Genomic DNA, 19,787 nt, shown 5'->3' with positions numbered 1-19,787 from the left:
ACACTATCCCGTCAGTCCTCTCCTCCCTGCGGTCATACCTCCTGAGAGACGGATAGAGAGAGAGAGAGAGAGAGAGAGATACAGTAGAAACATGGAGAGAGAGGTCAGAGGAGGGGTTGCTCCGTACATATTTCATAACAGAACGTGGGCGTGTGCTGCTGCTGAGGACGATCCAGATTTTATCAGCCAGACTGCTGTCCGCCCCTCATCGCTCTTTTCGTCTCATTTATTTGCTTTCTTTTCTTCGGTTGTCTTTTCTCCGTGATCTGCTTCTTCTCTCTTCTTATCAGTGCTGACAGAAGTAGTGATTTATTTTACTTAAGTAAAAGTAACAATACAATACAGTTAAAGTTAAGTCCTGCATTCAAAATCTGACTTAATTATCCCTCCCAGACCATGTTTAAGATATATACAAATCATCTGCTTGGAATAATAATAAAGAGAAAAGGTTCAATTATCTTGTTAAAAATTGTTAAAACTTCTCCTGTTTCTCCCTCATTAAAAGAGAGAATCTCTGAATATGTAAACGTTCATGTCAAAAGGTTTTCCTGTTGGACACAAGACATCTCTTACTTCACTGTGAAGTCCATTCTCAGTGTATGTTCGCTGGAGGTTTCCACATACTGGACTTCTATTGGCTCCTAATTAGCTGTGATGTCACAAATCCTGCTCATAGCACGAGTATTAAAAGATGACAGAATGTGTAATAATTGTATTTAAGTATATATAGTAGCCAGCATGCGGTAACTGTTGTATTTTCTAAATTAAAAACACGTGTTGTGAGGAAAAATCACACTTTTTACTGGTATAACATGTGTATCACAGACATGATAGTTCCTGAGGACATCATCTCTGATAATAAAAGTCCATAAATCTGCAGAACTCGTCTGAGAATCATCATGTTTTTAAGTTTTCTTCAGTATCAAAGTAATCCAGAGATAAGTGTGTGTACATCTATGTTACACTGCAAACAGGAACTACCAATAGCTAATTGTTTTTATTTGTCTTAACTTTGTCAGAAGGGGGGGCCACAGTGTCACACTTTGAAAAACCCTCATATAGAGGAAGTAGACAATCACTGCTGCAGCACCTCACTCATAAACCTGCATATAAAACTGTGATGTTTGTTAAGGATTTCGATTTTTAAAAACTTTTGTCAAGAAATCTGTCCTCTGGTGTCTTGGATATTCACTTTTAAACATTAAACACAAACAAGGCATCACTCTGTCCTCTCCTCCTCCTCCTCCTCCTCTCTTTGATCATTCCTCTCCTCACCTCTCCGGTCATCTCTGGCTTTCACCTCCTCCCCTCCTCTCCCACCTCGGATGCCACTCTCAATTATCTGCTAGTGAAAGACAAGAGGATGAGGAGAGGGAGGAGTGCAAACACCTGGGAGAGTGAGTCAGCGTTCACCTGCAGAGAGAGAGAAAGAGAGAGAGAGAGTTCAGTTCTTCTCGCTCGGCCGCTCGCTAACAAATATGTCACCTTGTTCTAACCTGTGATTAAAGTGCTCCGACCGAGCTGATCACTGCTAATTTAAATGTCACAGTGTTGTGTTCAGGTGCATCATTAGGTGTTTGTTCTAAACGATGCTGGACGGGGACAGAACGCTCTTAAATTTAAACACACGTTTCCTAAAGTAGTATGTAGAGTGAGACTCTGTAATTAGCATTACTGCTAAACAGTAGCTTAGCATTAATCTAAAGTGCTAATGCTGCATTCAGGTCATATAGGAGATATCATAATTATGAGTTTCAAACTTGTAAAATCACGGCAAACATCCAAGTTGTAATTACAACCAGGAATTTTTTAAAGTTACAATATATCTAACTTACATAAATATGGACGCCTCATGTCTGCTGAAGTCCATCGTTCAAGGAGATTGAACCCACATTTCCTGGATATGGTGTTGTATTGTTAATGCACAGTATTTTTAACCCTCACTATAGAAAAAATGATAGATGGCATCTGTCACTCAAACATAACTATAGGTCGTATTTATGGCAACTGAAATTACGACCTGTTGTGTCGTTTTTCTTCCGAGGACAGTTTCCTTGATGCAAGATTTGATTTGCTGTATTGAAATAAGGTCTCCAGCTACATAAGTGGATGATCGAACAGTATTTCATTGAAATAATATAAAACTAGGGGACTCATCATGAAATTAAAATATAAACTAAATATAAACACAAGACAAGTGATTTACAGCGTAGATATGTTGCTATAGTGGACAGAAAAAGGCAGTTTACTTGGACTTTAAGATGTGGTTGCAGAAAAATGTCACACAAATGAGTTAATCTCAAGCGCATCTATCATGTTGTCTGGTGCTGATTGGTCATATGTTGTCCATAAGACTAATTAATATCATCAAGATGAACCCTTAAAGTTCCATCAAGTGGAAAAAAAGAAGAAGATTGAAATCTGTAGCTAACACAGAGTTTATCCAAATACTAGACTGAGTCATTAAGCCGCATCTGTAGAGAAAATATCCCCAAAAGAAACTTGGTAAAGCCAGTCTTCACAAAACCTTTGAGGTAATTTATAAAACTCTTTAACGGCTCCTTAAAGCAGGTTTACTTTTCACAGTGCATGGATTTTATTACTTTGCGCTGCGGACAGACATTGATCACAAAGACATTCTTACATTTCATCAAACACAGGAGGCTGTTGTACCAACCGGCGTACAAAGTATAAAACTGTATTCAGCCTGTAGAAAGTAAAGTAAGGGAAAGAAAAGGGATAAAGAAAGAAAAGCAGTGGAGAGATAAGACAAAGGGCTGAAGGAGAAAGAGGAATGAATGAGGGAGGAGAGAGGAATGCTAGTGAAAGAATGTGAGAGAAACGCTAGAAAGGACAGAAAGGTGAAAAGAGAGAAGGGCAGGTTGATGGAAGCAGACTAATCTACAGGATTAGTGTCTGAGAAAGACTGAGAGAGAGGCAGAGAGGGTATTATTAGTATCTTAACGTAACTGAAAACTATCAGTTATCAGTAGAAGTATCACTAAGCTCCTTGAGTCACAGTGAAATGCCAACTGTCATGGTGTCAGATATGATGTAAAAAAGACAGCTTAAGTATACTTTTTACTTGTACTTCTCGATCGTACTTCCTAATTTCAGGGTCACAAGAACAGTTTGACCTTTGACTTTTGTGACTTTCACTAACGCACTATTGCAGCTTATGTGTTTTTCTGTTGAAAGTCTCTACAGATAAGTCTCTAAATTCGGATATCAGGGTCATAGCAGGTTGAAGAGGGGCACGAACACTTGACAGTTTCAACAGTAAAATCTCAGAAATGCAAATTAAACTAACTTTTTTCACTGCTGTGCAGTAACAGATAAGTACCCTTAGTTGGACGATACTGAAAGTTGTTATTGGCAGTCAAAGAGTGATATGAGCAGTTTTATGGGAAATACATTTTAATATCCTTTTAATATCCTCATTATCTCGCCTCTTGGGTTGGAAGTCACCGCCCCAAGTCAAGGATTTCAAGCATATCAAAGTCTCTCATGAGGAAGGGTTGGATGGAAAGTGAGTCCAACAGCTTAGTCGAGTTGTGTAAATCAGCTGCTAGCAAAGTGACCAGAGGTCACATAACTTCCAAAAATAACAGTTTAGTCAAAAGATAAATAAAGTGAACAACAAATGTGTGTGTGACTTTGTTTTATTTCTGTCTGCATAGCTGGACAAATATGTTTGTTTTAGAATTAGTAATACTCATGCAGTTTACAGTGAGAGGGAAATATCTCATTATGCTAAGCTAACAGACGTTTTTGGTCATTTAGTTTTTGGTTTAGTAATCTGAGGTATATTGTGTGTTTTTTCTGTGAAATGTAAAGTCTTAGGCCAGATATGTCGACCGTATTCCACATTAACTCTTTTACTCTTCAATCTAAACGGTTCAGATAGTAGCATGCTAACGTTAGTTTTGTCAGTTGGTTCATTCAGCTAGCTTAGCAGCAGTTCCACCTGCAGTTAGTAGCTGTAAATATTTAAGCTGTGTCTCAAATCACATACTTCTGTTCGTACACTTTCATGTAGTACACTGTGTACACTATTTACAGGCGTAGTGAGCAAATTTTGACAGGGTAGTGTTGTCTCAAATCAAACACAGCCGTTACCGGAAATGACAATCACAAATTAGCATTAGCTAGCGTTAGCATTCGCATTATCGTTCGCGCTACCAAATCATTACAGACTGCTAAATTAACCCAAAAAACATACTGATGGCTTATATCCAACAACAGTATAGTGGTGATTAGTGCTTAAAAAATTTGTATAATGCAGCGATGTTCACCGTAGTTACAACGTACCCGGCCGCCATTTCCAGTTTGAAAAGTGGTCCCTCCCCTTCCACTACGTAGCCAAGATGGCGATGGCGGTTTGTGTGATGCAACCGGTTTTAATATAGTGACTAAACACTGATGTTATGTTATAACGAGGCTAAGTTTGAACGTATGAACAGCTGTTGTAACTGGCCTTCACCTATGGTCAAGAGCTTTGGGGATTGACCAAAAGAAATTAGATCGCAGATACACATATCTGATATAAGTTTCCTATGCAGTGTGGCTGGGCTCATCCGCAGAGACACGGTGAGCTGCACAGATATCCAGACCTGTGAGGTAGGTTTGGGCACCTGATCAGGATTCCTCCTGGATGCTGTTCTTTTGAGGTTTTCCAGCATATCTTACTAGGAGAAGACGTCCGGTCATACCCTGTTTAACCTGCTGCAACCTGGACCTGGATAAGTGACAGAAAATCAATCATGTCTTTGGTCCATCCTGTACAGTATTAGAAAGATTTCACATTTGTGCACAATGTCCCGAGGCACTTAAATATACCTCCTCTGACCTCTGTGGTGTGTCTTTCTTTTTAATGAGCGTGTCCCTGCGCCTTGTCTCCCGCAAGAGAGTGTTAGGATACACTGTCCTGCCAATGGTTTCACATTTTTCCACTGATCTATATGTGACTGTAATGCACCAAGAAAGGTAGCAATTATGCCAGGAAATGACTCCAAGTTAATAAACACTTGACTTAAAAAATTGGAAGGAAGGAAATATATTCAACACATTTCAGAGAGAAAAGACTGGAGCACACTAATTGATTTTCATCCTTTAATAGTGCAAACAGACTAATGTTTTGACACATATATATATATCCTTATGGTTTGGTTTATGCTGGACAAACAAAAAGGCCTCTAAAGATTTGCATATCTGAACACAAAGCTTCTATACGGACTTAAAACATGGATTATGCTACGGCTCGGCTCTGCAGCCTCATTAAAGTTCTGTGGAATAGAAAATTTATCTCCTAGAGGTGGTGATATATTGAACTCGTTGCCTTGCAAAGAGGCGTACTGGATTCATATTCTCAACACAGTTGAACCCTTTGGCTTTATTGAAGCTTCCTCTAATGCATTATATACGTTTGCTGCAGAACTTGAGCCTGATTTTATGTTATTGAAAGATAAATGTGTATGCATGTCTTTCTGTGTTTTTCTTTATAAAGGCACCTGAACATTGGCTCTGGCATTCCCGCCCCTGTATCTATTATCCCAGGTGATACTGGGTTTAATATGCTGTTCCATCTTCTACCCAGTGACATGACCCAGTGTACACCTATCCTAGGCTGACTATATATTTTTTCCCATTTCCATTTTGACTGATGAACACACAGTATTGTCGAAACACTGCAAATCAGTCAGTATGCTCCAGTTTTTCTCCTTTAAGTTTGCTGCTCTCTGATCTGAGAAGCGTCTGATTCAGCTGCATATTGCTGGAAGACGCACAGAAAAACCCCCTTCAATTCCACAAAGTTGTTAAATCTCAAACACACACACACACACACACACAATGCATTCTGGCGAGTAACACAAGATACAGAAATTGTGGCTGAATTGTATCACCTTTATTTTTGCTCATTAGGTTTCTCTCTGGTTTGGTTTGGTCTCTAATTGACATGTGACAGCACTGATCAGTGTCATCAGAAACACCTGCGCTGGTCACATTGTGCAGGTAGAAAAACCTGGTTCGTCCACACTGAAGAAGGCGTCTATCCCGAGGCGTCTGTCTTTATGTTAAGCCATGTAATTTAATAAAAAGAGAGATTTCAGACACGTCTTTCATATATCATAGTTACTCTGTATATTGTTTTGTCTAAGAGGAACAGATACTCACCCCTAAGCTTAAAATAAATGAGTATGAAGCAGAGCAATAATGAAAATGAGCACATGCATCTCTTCTCTATAGTCTCTTATCCTGTTTGGGGTTGCAGCCTATCCCAGAATGCTTTGGGCAAGGAGGATGGTATAGTATATCCAACACACAGACAGAGAGTTATACTTTATATACTCTTACAGGCAACTGAGAACCACTTACTAACAACATCCAATCGTTATCGCTGTAAATCTGGCTCGAGGGAATAAAATATACTCTCCTCTACGCTCTTCACTCCTCTGCTCATTTTTCATTGATCGCGGCTTCTTTTAAAAAAAAAGCCACACTGCCAGAGCTGTGGCGGTGCCAAACCTCCTGTCTCCCGCATCAGCTTGAAAAACAAAAGCCTTTTGTTTCCCCCCCATCTCTGTCAGATCGGCGGTAAATGAACAGTAGTTTGGGTTGTAGTTCGGCGCTGCCTCTGACAGAGAAGTGTACCCACATGTCGAGGTTTCAGTGCTCTGCTGCAGGAAACAAAAACTTCATTTCAGCAGCGTTTTTCAGCCGCAGCAGCTGGCTCATCACGAAATGTCATCACTCGTTTCTCTCATTTTACCAGCTGTCCTGTTGAATAGAATAAAACTTTACAAAGTGGGTGATGGACAGAATGTACAACCACAGAGTAGCTTTATTTGGACAATGGCTGATGGCAATCTCCCAGTGTACATCTGGAAGTTGATACACGTCCATTACATCACTATAATCATTCATAACATTTGAAAACACTGAAACGAGTGGATAAACCAGTCTCTTTATTTTTCTTTTTCAATGTGTCCATTTTTTTTTTTTTTTTTTTTTTTGAAACACCAATATGTTTCAAAACCACTTCAGTAAATAGTCACTCGACAAGGACGTCCATTGTTCTCGTTCTCATTTCAAATAACATTAAACAAAAAACTTTGCTTCCTGTATTTCTGCTAAAACAAACCTGCTGTAGTTAAATGTGATGTACTTCTGTTTTATTATGTCGAACTTCAGTAGGCTTCAGGACTTCAAAGAGGACATTTTATGCACATTTAAAGGACTATATTTATATTTTAGGGCTCTGCTTGAATTTCTTTGCATGATTTGCAGTTAAAAACTCCTTATTACTGCCCCTCAGTTCAGCCTCTGTCTGAAACAGGCTCCCGATGAGCCCACTCTGTTCCGATTGGTCAGCTCCAGGAAGCTTCCTCCATAAACAAACTATAGTAGCAGGATTTCACTTCTTTTTCTCCTTCTTTGCTCCAAATGTCAACTTCTCAAATCCATCCCTACATAATGGAGCTGAATCAGATGTGAAATATGAGAGTGGAAAACATGAACAACACATGGAAAAACACCTTAGCAGCAACCTTAGCAACAAAGACTACAGAACGGATGGACATTTGTAGGCATGCGTGAACAATCTGATGCCATCGCAAGCAGGAAGTAAGCATTCAGAGCAGGTTGAAGTGAAAAATGTAAAAAAAAATGTGGTAAAAATATGGTCTGCACTGACCATTTCACAGATTTACACACTGAAAAACAACATAAAATAGTCATTTTGACTTTGGCGAAAGAATTTAATCAATTTTAAGACATCTTTGTCAGCTTTGGTGATTACTTTTGACAATTTATAAACAAATCAATCTGATATATGATAATGAATATAATTGTTAGTTCACAGTGGTCACCAGTAGAAGGTGAACATATAGAAAGACAGTAACGTTAATAAATGTATTTATTCACTTTTGCTGCAGGACTAAATTTTGAAGAAAAGAGTCTGAAGACCTTCAAATATCTCTCACCTGTCAGTCTTACTTTTGCTCTCTAATAAAGACGAAGTGCCTCAAAATTAATATTTGAAGTGCTTATTTGATTATACAGATATTCTTCAATAACTGCTGAAAAATTGTGCGTCAAGGTGGAATGAAGGCTGCAATTATAAAAGATGAAGACTGCTGAAGAGTGCTGGGACAAATCATACTCTGTCAACTCCCAGTAAAGCCAGTAATTAACAGCTCCACACACACACACACACACACACACACACACACACACACACACACACACACACACACACGCTCTCTCTCTCAGCGCCGGTCATTAGCCTCGACCTCTGAGCTTGTTGACGTGTTTCGGAGCCGTCGGTTGTGTCGCAGGATTCTTTAGGTGTCAGAAAACGTCGGAGGAGTGAATTAACTGAAGCGAATGAAAGTGGTGACACATACACACACTCATACACACACACACACACACACACAGAAGCTTATAAAACAGCAGGCCATCCCAGTAGCCTGCGCCCAACCTGATCTCACCACTCGCTTTATACAAAACGACCATGCACACACGAGCCGACGAAATACTCACACACACACACACACAAAACTGAAAGCTGAAACAGTGTTTGTTGAGTCATCTCTGCTCTGGATTTATTTGGTCTGTGAAGAGTTTTATTGAAGCAAATTACTGGCTGATGATGTTGTTTTGTGCAGAAACTGTAGACGTCTGTGAGTGACCTGCAGTTCTCTCTTGATATGTTCTTCTTCTGTGTTTATTTGCTTTGTTCAGTTGCCAAAACTCCACCTTGATGCTTGTTCCCAGAGAATTAACGTTGTGTTTGTCATATCGGAGTTATCGTTATTAAGAGAAAGTCTGTCGTTCATGGTGATTAAACCCAAATTCAGTTGATGTAGTGTTATATTTTCAGTGCACAGTATTCTTAACCTTCACTCCAACATGTAGCAGCGTGTTTGGTTCGGATCTCAGCCTGCTTCCTCTTTGTTGAAACAGGAAAATGTTTCAAAGACATTAAAAGGCTCCTTATGGAGTTTCTCTCATTTATCACACGGAGAGGGAATCTAGAGTGACACGTGTGTGAGGATGCACACACACACACCTACACACACACACACACACACACACCTACACACACACCTGTTCTTATGCTCAGCACGACTTATTTGCCTGCAGTGTCTGTTCTGCATTATGTCAATTAGCTAAACCTCTGGGACTCGTCTCTCTGCTGTGTTTGTCTCACACACACACACACTAAAACACACATTAAAATACACACACACACACACACACACACAGACACACACCTATTGAACCTTCGTCTCCTTCCCCAATATTTGACTCTGTCTGACATCTGTTCTCCTCCACACATTAAATGTAAATGTGAGGTGGTGACGTCTCCTTCCCTCCACTCCTTCCTTCTCCAAAACGATTTCCTTAAGTTTCTTTCCTGACATGTTTAGTCCTCTCTCTTTCGTTTCATTCTTTCCTTTCCTTCCCCATATTTCCCTCCACTTTCCTCTCCTGTCCATCTTTCCTCGTTTCCTTTCCTCTTATTACATTTCATTTTCAATCAAAGTTTTCTCTCCTGGCCATGTTTCCTTTCCCCTCGTTTTCCTTCCTCTCTTTCCTCTCATGTCCTCTTCTCTACTCTTCTTTCCTTTTCTTTCCTCTCTCCACATTTTCTTTCCTTCTGCTTGCTCCTCTGACACTCTTAAACTCTTTTTCAGCTCTCCCCTCCAAACATCTTGCTTCCTCTCTTCTTGTTTCCTCTCCTTTTGTTTCCTCTCCTCTCCTCTCGTTTCGTCTCCTCTCCTCTCCTCTCGTTTCCTCTCCTCTCCTCTTATCTCCTCTCCTCTCCTCTCCTCTCCTCTTGTTTCCTCTCCTCTCCTCTCCTCTCCTCTCCTCTTGTTTCCTCTCCTCTCCTCTCCTCTTATCTCCTCTCCTCTCCTCTTGTTTCCTCTCCTCTCCTCTCCTCTTATCTCCTCTCCTCTCCTCTTGTTTCCTCTCCTCTCCTCTCCTCTCCTCTTGTCTCCTCTCCTCTCCTCTCCTCTCCTCTCCTCTCCTCTCCTCTCCTCTCCTCTCCACCTGTTTGTGCTCAGCAGTGCAATAAAACAAACATATTTTATGCCTCTCTATTAGAGGTGCGTTCAGCGCAGCCATTTGCGAGGAGTTATTTCAACAGTGGCACCTTAATGCCTCCTCTCTGGCTGTAAGTCACCTTCACCGCTGCTAATCAGAGCCAATATAAAACTTTATGACTTCCTCTTCGGTCACCGTTGAAAGGATGCTCCGCTGCCGACCGTTAACTAATGAAGAGAGACATCAAGACAGAGCTGCAGAGAGGGAGAGGACGAGTTAACATCATTAATAACGTGTGTGTGTGTGTGTGTGTGTAATGACTGCAGGATTACTGCTGGCATAGATACACACATTTACATTTAGATGGCTGGTTGGTTTTGGCAGCGCGAGGGCGGCGGCTTGTCACTGAGTCAACAGAAGACTTCTCCACCGTTAAGGAATTAATTTGAGATGTTAATATTTTACGGCCCTGGCAGTGTTGTGTCAGTGTTTCCTCTGTGGGACTGCTATAAATTTCATCTTGTGTGTGTGTTAATTGGATTGAAAATCAAAGCCAAGTCAAATGGAATGAAACTGAATTTATTTACAGACTGTGTGACAAAGCTTGAAATTATCGGCAGATTTTTGGTGACGAAAGGAAATAAATTGTTTATTAACTTTTATTTATACGCTTCGGGGGTCGACCCCGAGTCATGTTCGTGTCAGCGGTGTTTTGTCTTACGCTGGAAACTGTCCTGTAAAACTTATCAAAAGTGATATGCCAGCAGACCGGCGTGAAAAACAGCTCAGGGATACTTTACAGTTTCAAGAGACTTGGCAGGTCGGTTGTTCCTGCATCTTTTGAGAAGTTCCCACAGTTATTATGTGGATTTAAACGTCTCAGCTGCTTCTGTCTCTTCGTGTTAATCCCAGACTGACTCCATGATGTTGAGATCAGGACTCTGTGGAGGCCAAACCTTCTGCTGCAGGACTCCTTGTTCTTCTTGTTGCTGAAGATAGTTCGTTATGACTGAGTTTGGGCTCGTTGTCATGCTGCAGAACTGCTAAAACTTTTTGCGCACCACTGTATGTTGATAAATCGGTGTGCAAATGTTGTTTCCTCACTCTGGAACATCTTTAATGATGACAGACCTGATGGATGTCTGGGTCACATGAGGATTTGAAGAGTGAGGAGCGATCAATCATAATATGTTGTGAAAAAGACATTTAGTTGTTGCACCTCAAGGACGCCGGAGTATTTGCAGTGTTGTGTTGTGCACAAGTCCTGTCAGCAGTGACGTTCACACCTGAGCTTTGTGTGTTGAGCAGGAAGAAATCACGTCCTGTGTGCCGGAAAAAAAAGTAACTCATGACATATCTGCGGTCGAGGGAGAACAAGACATCCCTGTGAATTATGTTATTTCTAAACTCTACTTGAGTGCATCTGGTGCTTGTTATGTTGTCTTGTTGTACAGTGAGGCAGGTGATTGCGAAACCCCTGTTATTTCCCACATTTGGTTATCAGCACAGTTACAATATTTGCATCAGAGGACTTCCTGCTTCCTGATTGGTCCATGCATGCATACACGTGTATGTGTATGTGAGTGTGTGTGTGTGTGTGTGTGTGTGTGTGTGTGTGTGGTACAAACAACATTACAGTCACCAGCCTGCTCCTCTCACCTCCAGGCTGATAGTAAAAAGAGTAAAAGTTCTCTTGGGGCTAGAATCAAATTATAAACTTCAGGAGGGGAATTAAAGCTGAAATCTGCAACTTATTTCACTTTAAATGTTGTAATTTTATGTGTAGCTAATTCAGCAGACTTTTAATTGAGACAATCTGCCAGAAATTGCAACAAATGTAGGTTAAAAAGTTGTAGCCCACAGCTAACTTATTGAATCCATGGCAATACTTCCTCTTTACATCCCCCCTAAGCATTATGTGAGCTGTATTTCTAAAACTGAGATCATGATTTTCCCCCCAAATCGAAGTCAAGGAGCAGAGAAAAATAACAGGAGAGATTATCAATATTTTCAGTAGTGGTAGTAAACAGCAGGTTCGGTGTCTCCCTGCAGGTTTCCGTCCAGTATCATGTTATTGCAGCTGACAGTGTAACATCACCTACTGTAGGCTGTAATATTCTCTCCTCTCATATTAGTCAGGGAGCGCTTTGCTTTAGAAGGACGTTTTTTAGCATCTAACTTCATGTCAAAGCGCTGCTGTGATGGATTCATATTTTCTAATTGTTTCAGCTCCTCTAATATGACTACTGATGCTTATTTCTGACAGCAGCAACCTCGAATTCTGTCTTTTCACTCTGGAGACATTTTTGTGAATGAAATCTCAAGAGCTCCTCGTGAACAGGTGACGTTCATCAGGCTGAAACCAGAGATTTACAGAGTTTGTGAGGTTAAAGGACCAGTGTGTAGGATTTAGTGGCATCTAGTGGTGAGGATGCAGATTGCAACCAACTGAATACCTCCACCTCTCCTTCCACGAAAGGCCCTCTCTAGAACCAGTGTTCGTTCTGGGCTACTATAGAAACATGGTGGTGCAACCCCTCCCTATGTATCTAACCCTAGATGCCACTAAATCCTACACACTGCACCTTTAAGAGAGTTTGTTAGAAGACTTGTACAAACAAGAAAAAAGTCAGAGATTCAGGAGAAGAAAATGTTCTTGCATGACGCCTGTTGTGTTGTTTTTGTTTGCTGTCTCCACGAATCCACCTGAACACAAGTTCACAAGTGTTCTCTGGTGGCTGTCTGAAGGTTTTCAAGCAACGTAGAGGGAACAGGTACAAGAAGAAGTCCTTTTATACATGTGTATTTATACATGTGTAGCAAAACATCTCTCTCTTTAAATGACAATATAATTCCTGTGATTGTTTCTTTCACTGATGCCGTTTGAAGTCAGAATATTCACCTTTCCGCTGCAGTTTCCTCCTTCTGACTGAAAATTCAAAGTATATTTCGTCTTCAGCTGTCAGATTCATATCAGGTACGGAGTGACACTCCGGTTCAACGGTTTAAGACATTTGCATTGCAAAGCGCTGATTTGATTTCACTGTATAATGTTAAAGAAACAGTGTTCCTTTGTGGCTAATGGAGGACAGATGAAGGATAATTGCATGAGGATGGGGGAGCTCTAGCGGCGCTGCCACTGTGTACAGCAGCGGTAATGCAGGACAGATGCAGGATCAGTGCGGACAGACAGCGGTTACCAGTGTGCCAGGAACAGCGGTGCTTCCTCCTCAGCGGGGATGTGAGGAATAAGATACATTAAAGGATGTTTGGTTTGCTGACTAAGTGTGGAGTTCACCTGCAGAGAAAGACCAACACTCCTCTTGTTAAATCAGTTGCACAGTCAGCATTAATGCCGGCTGATTCCAGACAGTTTCAGCTTGTTTATTTTAAGGACAGGAACTTTTTTGTTTGTCTTTTAAAATGAATAAATCTCAGAATCATAACTCAGAAGCAGAAGCTTTACAAAGATGTTTCAGCGACAGGTGGATGGTGCAGCCAAAAGGCAAAATTTGATGCAAGATTTTATTTTTTTCTGTCACATTTGAGCCAATCTGTGCAATAATAGACAGATAGTGAAGCAGGGAAAAGAACCAGGCATGAGACGCACCACTCACAGACCCAGTGGACACTCATACACCAGTTAAAATTGTCTCTAATTATGTCCAAAAACACGACAACAACACTAAAACCGTGCGTAATGATAGGCCTCTCCGCCCAATCAGGCTACAACTACTGTATTGATTAGAGAGGCAGTAATGTCACTGCAGCAGATAGTGTGAGACTTTGCATTTAAGCTTGACAGGACAAAGGAAACAGAGCTTAAAATAAAAAAGTCCTCAAAGCTCTGACGGGGTTCAGGATCCATCCTGAGAAACGCTGATTTATTGCAAACAGTTTGTCATATAAAGCTGCGATCTGTGTGTAACAGCTGACCTGCTGCCCTGTCGGATGTGTAGGGATAAAACACAGCACATTAATTGTCGTTACTGAAGGACGTTCCCACCATTATGAACCTTTGTTGGACACAGAGAGGAAGACGCCCTGTGACGTCAGCTCACAACCAACCAGCATGTGCACACGTCCGCTTATAAGCAATTAGATTTTCATGATTTTGTGTGCTGTGTGTCCTTATGTGTTGCTGTTTTTGCCGTCTGACAGGGAACACGTTTGGCCGGAGACACTAAGTCACCGCCCAACCAGTGTTCGCCGGGATATAAAATATTTATTTTGTGGTCAAGAATACGTAAATCTCTCGCAGCCTCAGCCGTGACGGCGCGGCGATGAAGGGAGTCCTGCCACAAGACGCAGAGAAACGTGAAGTCACGCCGCCAGAAACTTGAGAGGCAGCTTGTAGGCTTTCGGGGGGATAAATTGTGTTGCTTGTTAACACACATACACACACACACACACACACACACACACACACACACACACCCTCTCTCTCGGGGAGTGTAGACTTCTCTTGGTCTGATTCACTGATTTCATTCAGCTTTGTAGAGTAACTAGCTTTGTTTCTCTCTCTCTCTCTCTCTCTCTCTCTCTCTCTCTCTGTGTGTGTGTGTGTGGGAAAGAGAGAGAGAGAGAGAGAGAGAGAGAGTGGTGTTCGGTATGTGAATCGTGTGGCTGCTTCTAGTTTTTCCATTAGTGGGAAAAAGGAGTTTGGTGCTATTTGAAGTTGCGTCCAAAAAACACACACACACACACACACACACACACACACACACACACACACTGTACACTCTCAGATGCGGTAGAAATGAATCTAGAGGAGTAGAAATGTGCACATTTGCTTGAACACATTGGACAATTAATTTTATCCACTAATCTGCTGATTATGTTCTTGATTAATTGATTAATCATTTGGTCTATAAAACATCAGAAAACTGAAAAATGTCTATCACAGTGTTGCAGAGAAGGAGTTCTCGCATTGGGTGAGGCAAGAAATTACTGAAATTCCTTGAATGACGAACCAATTATCAAAATAGCTGCTGATTCATTTTCTTTTGCTCGTTGTGCATGTGTACAATTTGTACGTGCGTATTTAAACTCACCAGCTTCAAGTAAGGCTTCTTAATTAAAGGAATACTCCGCTGAAAATCCAGGTCTAAAAGGTTCGTATCTTGTTCCTTCCTGGAGGTCGGCAGCCAGTCGGCAGGAGCGTGTGAACAAATTGTGTATTTAATCTGGAGGATCTTGAAAATAGTTTCAGGAAAGAACGTTGACAATACGACCTCGTCAGCTGGTAGATGATCTTCAACACACAGGTGAGAAAACAGGATGGCAGGCGGCTGTAAAACAGGAAGAAGAGGGGAAAAAATCTATTAAAATCTAATCAAACCATCTAAATCAAAGATGGTGCAGGATTTACTGTCACACATAATTGTTCTGGATTAAAGGTCACAAGTTAAAAAGGTGTGAAACTGGTGTGTTAAACGTACATGAATCACTGACAGACTTATATTTTTTGTTTAAATAGCACCTTTATAGATTAGCACATATTTGCTTACTGTCTTTTTGACTAAACGCAGTTTAAAGTTGCGTCTTTTCCCAACAATTTCTCGGTACATTGATTTCTTGGTCTTGATTTTTACTGCTATTTTACTGTGAAACTACTTTGATTTGCTTGTTTTAAAAGCCGAGTCTGAGTCTCTCTGTAATTTAAGATCCAGGCAGCGTTACAGACGTCTTGTAAAAAGTGAAAATAACTAAAACTCACACATGCAGTATTTCGAGTGGTGACTGTGAGGTTTCAAAGTGGTGACTGTTGGACTCGTCGGGCGAAATCCTCACGAGTCAGTAGCTTCTGTCAACATGCCTACGAGCAAGGCACTGTGAAGCTCGACGTTGCAGAAAAATGTGACCTCAGTCAGCTTTTCTTGGATGAAAAAGGGTTAAAACACACACAGAAACACACACACACACACACACACACACTCTCTCGTGTTTGTGACGTTTCCAGTACGTTGGCTGTGGTTTTGGCTGCGGCGAAGGCCGAGCCCGAGATCAACGGAGGCCATTGTTACTCTCCGAGCGAGTGAGACAAACCATTCTTTCCACTTTCCATTTCAGCTCTTGTCTGTTATTTTTTTCTTTTTGTGTATGTGTGTGTGTGTGTGTGTGTGTGTGTGTGTGTGTGTGTGTGTGTGTGTGTGTGTGAGGGACGGCTCATCTTTCCAGCTGTTTGTTGAACATGATGGAGGTTAACATGTTTCATGTTTCGAGTGAAGAATCGGGACACAAATACAAACTGATCGGCGGCGTTTCCGTGTTTTGTTTCTCTGAAAAACCAACTTTATACTGTTACTATTTGTTTGTAGAGAGAAATTTACTGTGCACGTCTCTTTTTCTGTGAAATCTAAAGTGAAAGTTGCATCTCGACAGAAAAACACAAGTTTAAAGGGACAATTTGACTCCATACATGTAGTTTGAGGTACAGAACTTGTATTCTTATCTCTCACAGAGCTCCACTTTTAGATTATTTCAGATATAAATTTGACAAAACTGCATCTACTACATGTCTTTACCTAAATATTGCTCTCAAACAAGGTGACTTTCTCTGCATGTGCATGGTTTCTAGTTCTATAGTTGGTATTTTTCTAACCTGAACCGTACAGGAGCAGGATCTGGGTGTGACAGCTGTGGGATCGTCTTCTTCTCTCTTAAGCAATCAATCAGTCGGTTGACGGATTGATTGATTGAAATATTCCTCTCTGGGCTGCTGAACCTTTAGCTATCTGCACGACTTGTCTTGTCCCGTCTACTCTTTGTTTTCTCTTTGATTCCTCGGGTGCCGTGTCTTAAAGATAAGTCTTGGTTTTGTCTCCTGAATCCTTAAAGTCCTCGTAACCTTCTTGAAAACTTGTGTCTGACCTCCTTGACTCTTCGATTCGACAAGGATGCCCTTGAAACCTCCCTACTTGTCTTATATGTGTCCTACCCTTCTTTCACCTTGTGTCCTTGTCTACTAGCATCTTGTCCACTAAGTGATATAATCCAACCCTCCAGTATAACCCTGCCCCTAAAAAGCCTTCAGTGTCCCTTTTTGAAAGTTCATGAATGTATCATCACCTCCAGTGCTGGGCTGCGGCTCCACGATCTGTAACATGGTGCTGACGGACGCCCAGGGGGAAATCATATCGCCCTGCTACCCCCAGAAATACCCCAATTCTCAGGCCTGTAAGTGGATCATGCAGGCCCCCGCCGGCTTCATCATCCAGCTCTCCTTCCTGGACTTTGACCTGGAGGAGGCTCCAGGCTGCATCTACGACCGGGTGGTGGTGAACACAGGAAACACGGACGTTAAGTTCTGCGGCCTGACGGCCAACGGGCTAACGCTGAACTCGACGGGCAACGTGATGGAGCTGTCCTTTACCTCTGACTTCAGTGTGCAGAAGAAAGGATTCAGTGTTAGCTTCAGACACGGTAGGTGCAGGCTGAGACCTGATTTCCAGGTCTGGGATCAGTTTAGACACAAAGTAAACCAAACTTTCTCCTCTGTCATGCATCTGAGAGCATTTACCACCTGCTGAGGTGTTTAGCAGGTGGAAGGTGCTTTTTTAATGTGTCGTTAGATCATTAGTAGCATATTCACAAGCATCTGCACAGTTAAAAACCAGACTAGAAACAAATATCAGCTCTTCAGAAAACAAAGAAGAACAACCTTTTTGTTTTGATGGACCAACATGTGTTTTTCATTGTGTCTCCTGGGATTTCAAAAGATCCGAGAGAACAGAATTGGATCAAAACACCGAAAATATAAAGCTTTAAAGCTCCGCTGATCAGCACCAAATGTCAAACAGACACAGTTAGCTGTAGACTAGCTGGTGAACATAGTGGAGCATTTAGCTGCTAAATGGCCAGATATTTCCCTCAGGAGTTGGTAGAGAGCAAAAACAACTAAAAGAGAGTGAATATAACAGAAACACAACTCCAAATGAATGATAATGTTGCTCCGTAACTGAAGGATGTGACCATTTTTTTAGCGAGAAAGAATCATTAATTTAAAGATTGACGGTTTCCACAGAGAGCGAGTGGATCAGCATCACACAGTCAGAGGTATCAGCCTATCAAATGAAGACGTTCTGACCTGCAGCGTTCGGTGCTTTCATGCATCTGTGTGAATGTGATGTGTGTGACTGGTGTTTTTTCCACTGGCCGGCAGCTCCAGCCAGAGCCGATCTACTGGGAAAAGCTTTGTGACATGAAGTGTCAAAAAGACAAAACCTCTGATTCATCAATACCTGAAAATATAGATATGAAACATTCATCATGTGGTGGATGCTTTTGTATGTATATTTTTTGAGAATAGAGGTGAGAGGAACTGTTTCAGACGCCTCTTCTTCCTGGAAGTAAAAGTCTTGTTCATTTTTTTATCACAGACGCTACTTGACTCACACTGCTACTGTTTGGATCAGCATGAAACTCTTCAGGTTTAATCATCAGAACAAAAGATGGACAACTGTGTTAGAAAATATCTTGTTCTTCAATAAAAAAAAAAAAAGTTGAAGCTACAAGACTGTGGACATTAAAACTTCCAGGTAGACATTAACTACGACTGCCAAGGTGTCTTTCAGCAAAAAACATGTAAAAGTCCTGAATTCTGAAGATAATTTGCAGCTTAAATTAGTTCACTTTTAAATGAATTTAGAAACTATAGTGCTGTGTTTTGTTCTCTGAGCAAAGCATCTTTAGTTTATTACCCCTCTGACCGGCTTCTTCTCCGTAGCAACGGCAGGAGAGGCTCATGGGTATTGTAGTATTCATAGCCATCTGCCAAAATCACAGACGAAACATAATTTCTAAGAAATAATTAAAACTGTTTGTCATAATTTAAACAGGAGAGTCCTGAGTTTCTATTTTCAGTAATACTGAGGAGAACATTTAAAGAAAAAACTGAAATGGGAATAAAGAACAGTGTTTTTCCTGTTTTCAGCCAAATAATTAAAAATGCTAAAATGTTTTTTCAGAATACGAAGCAAACTTGACGATCTTTAGACGGCTGATTTATTTGAAAAGTGTCTTTTTACTTTTTATCTTCTCAACCTAAAAAAGTGAAGAATTATTAAATTATTTGGAATAAAGATGGATGAAAAGATTTTTTTGAGTTACTTATCTTCATTTTCGTTCTCTCCTTTCCTGAATGACTTTCTCTTACTTGAACTGCTTTCTTCTTCAAATCAACCACATTTTGATTTACTTCCTCTTTCCTTTCTTTCTGTCCTTTTTCACACTTTTCTTTTTTATTGTCTGCCTTTCATTTTTCTTTCTTCCTTCCTGTTTTTGTTTCATTTTCACTCCTTTCTTCACTCTTCCTTCCTTTTGTTGCTTCATTTCATCTCATCCTCCCCTTTGTTTTGATTTCTTGCCCATACATCTTTTATTCTTTCACATCATCTCTATCTGCCCTTTTCTCTCGTATTTCTTTGTCAATCGTCTCCGTCTTTTCCTCTCCATCCTTCCTTGCTTGCTTCATTTTCGGTCTTTCCCTCCATCCCTTCTTTCCTTCCGTCCCTCCTCTCCTCTCTCTCCTCTCCTGTCTAGTCGCCGTGGCCCTGAGGAACCAGAAGGTCCGCATATCTAACGGCAACGGCAAGATCACCAAAGTCGCCGACTCTGTTTCCATACCGACGCTCAGCCAACTGACGCTGTGCTTTGAGCTGGAACGCAACAGCCAGAAACAGGTATCTCACACTCACACTTAAGTTTAAGAGCTTGCTCCTAAAAGCATTGTA

General features: G+C 41.1%; 1 protein-coding gene across 10 annotated transcripts in view; it reads left to right on the top strand.

Annotated features, from left to right (window-relative positions):
• adgrg6 (adhesion G protein-coupled receptor G6) overlaps positions 1-19,787 on the top strand; it is a 129,552-nt gene that overhangs the window by 25,053 nt on the left and 84,712 nt on the right. For 9 of the 10 annotated variants that reach the window (XR_010924442.1, XR_010924441.1, XM_067572433.1 and 6 more), the window contains exons 3-4: positions 17,131-17,478; positions 19,597-19,736. Coding sequence is in view for 8 of the 10 variants with exons in the window: in XM_067572433.1 (XP_067428534.1) it covers positions 17,131-17,478; positions 19,597-19,736 (488 nt within the window). In the remaining 2 variants the exon portion in view is untranslated. The remainder of the gene's footprint in view (positions 1-17,130; positions 17,479-19,596; positions 19,737-19,787) is intronic. The other variant, XM_067572434.1, reaches the window with a different exon arrangement.

The sequence above is a fragment of the Thunnus thynnus genome, chromosome 18, assembly GCF_963924715.1.
Source record: "Thunnus thynnus chromosome 18, fThuThy2.1, whole genome shotgun sequence".
NCBI classification, from domain to species: Eukaryota; Metazoa; Chordata; class Actinopteri; order Scombriformes; family Scombridae; genus Thunnus; species Thunnus thynnus.
Note: the sequence above shows the minus strand (reverse complement) of the source record. Positions and strands in the feature narration are given on the sequence as shown.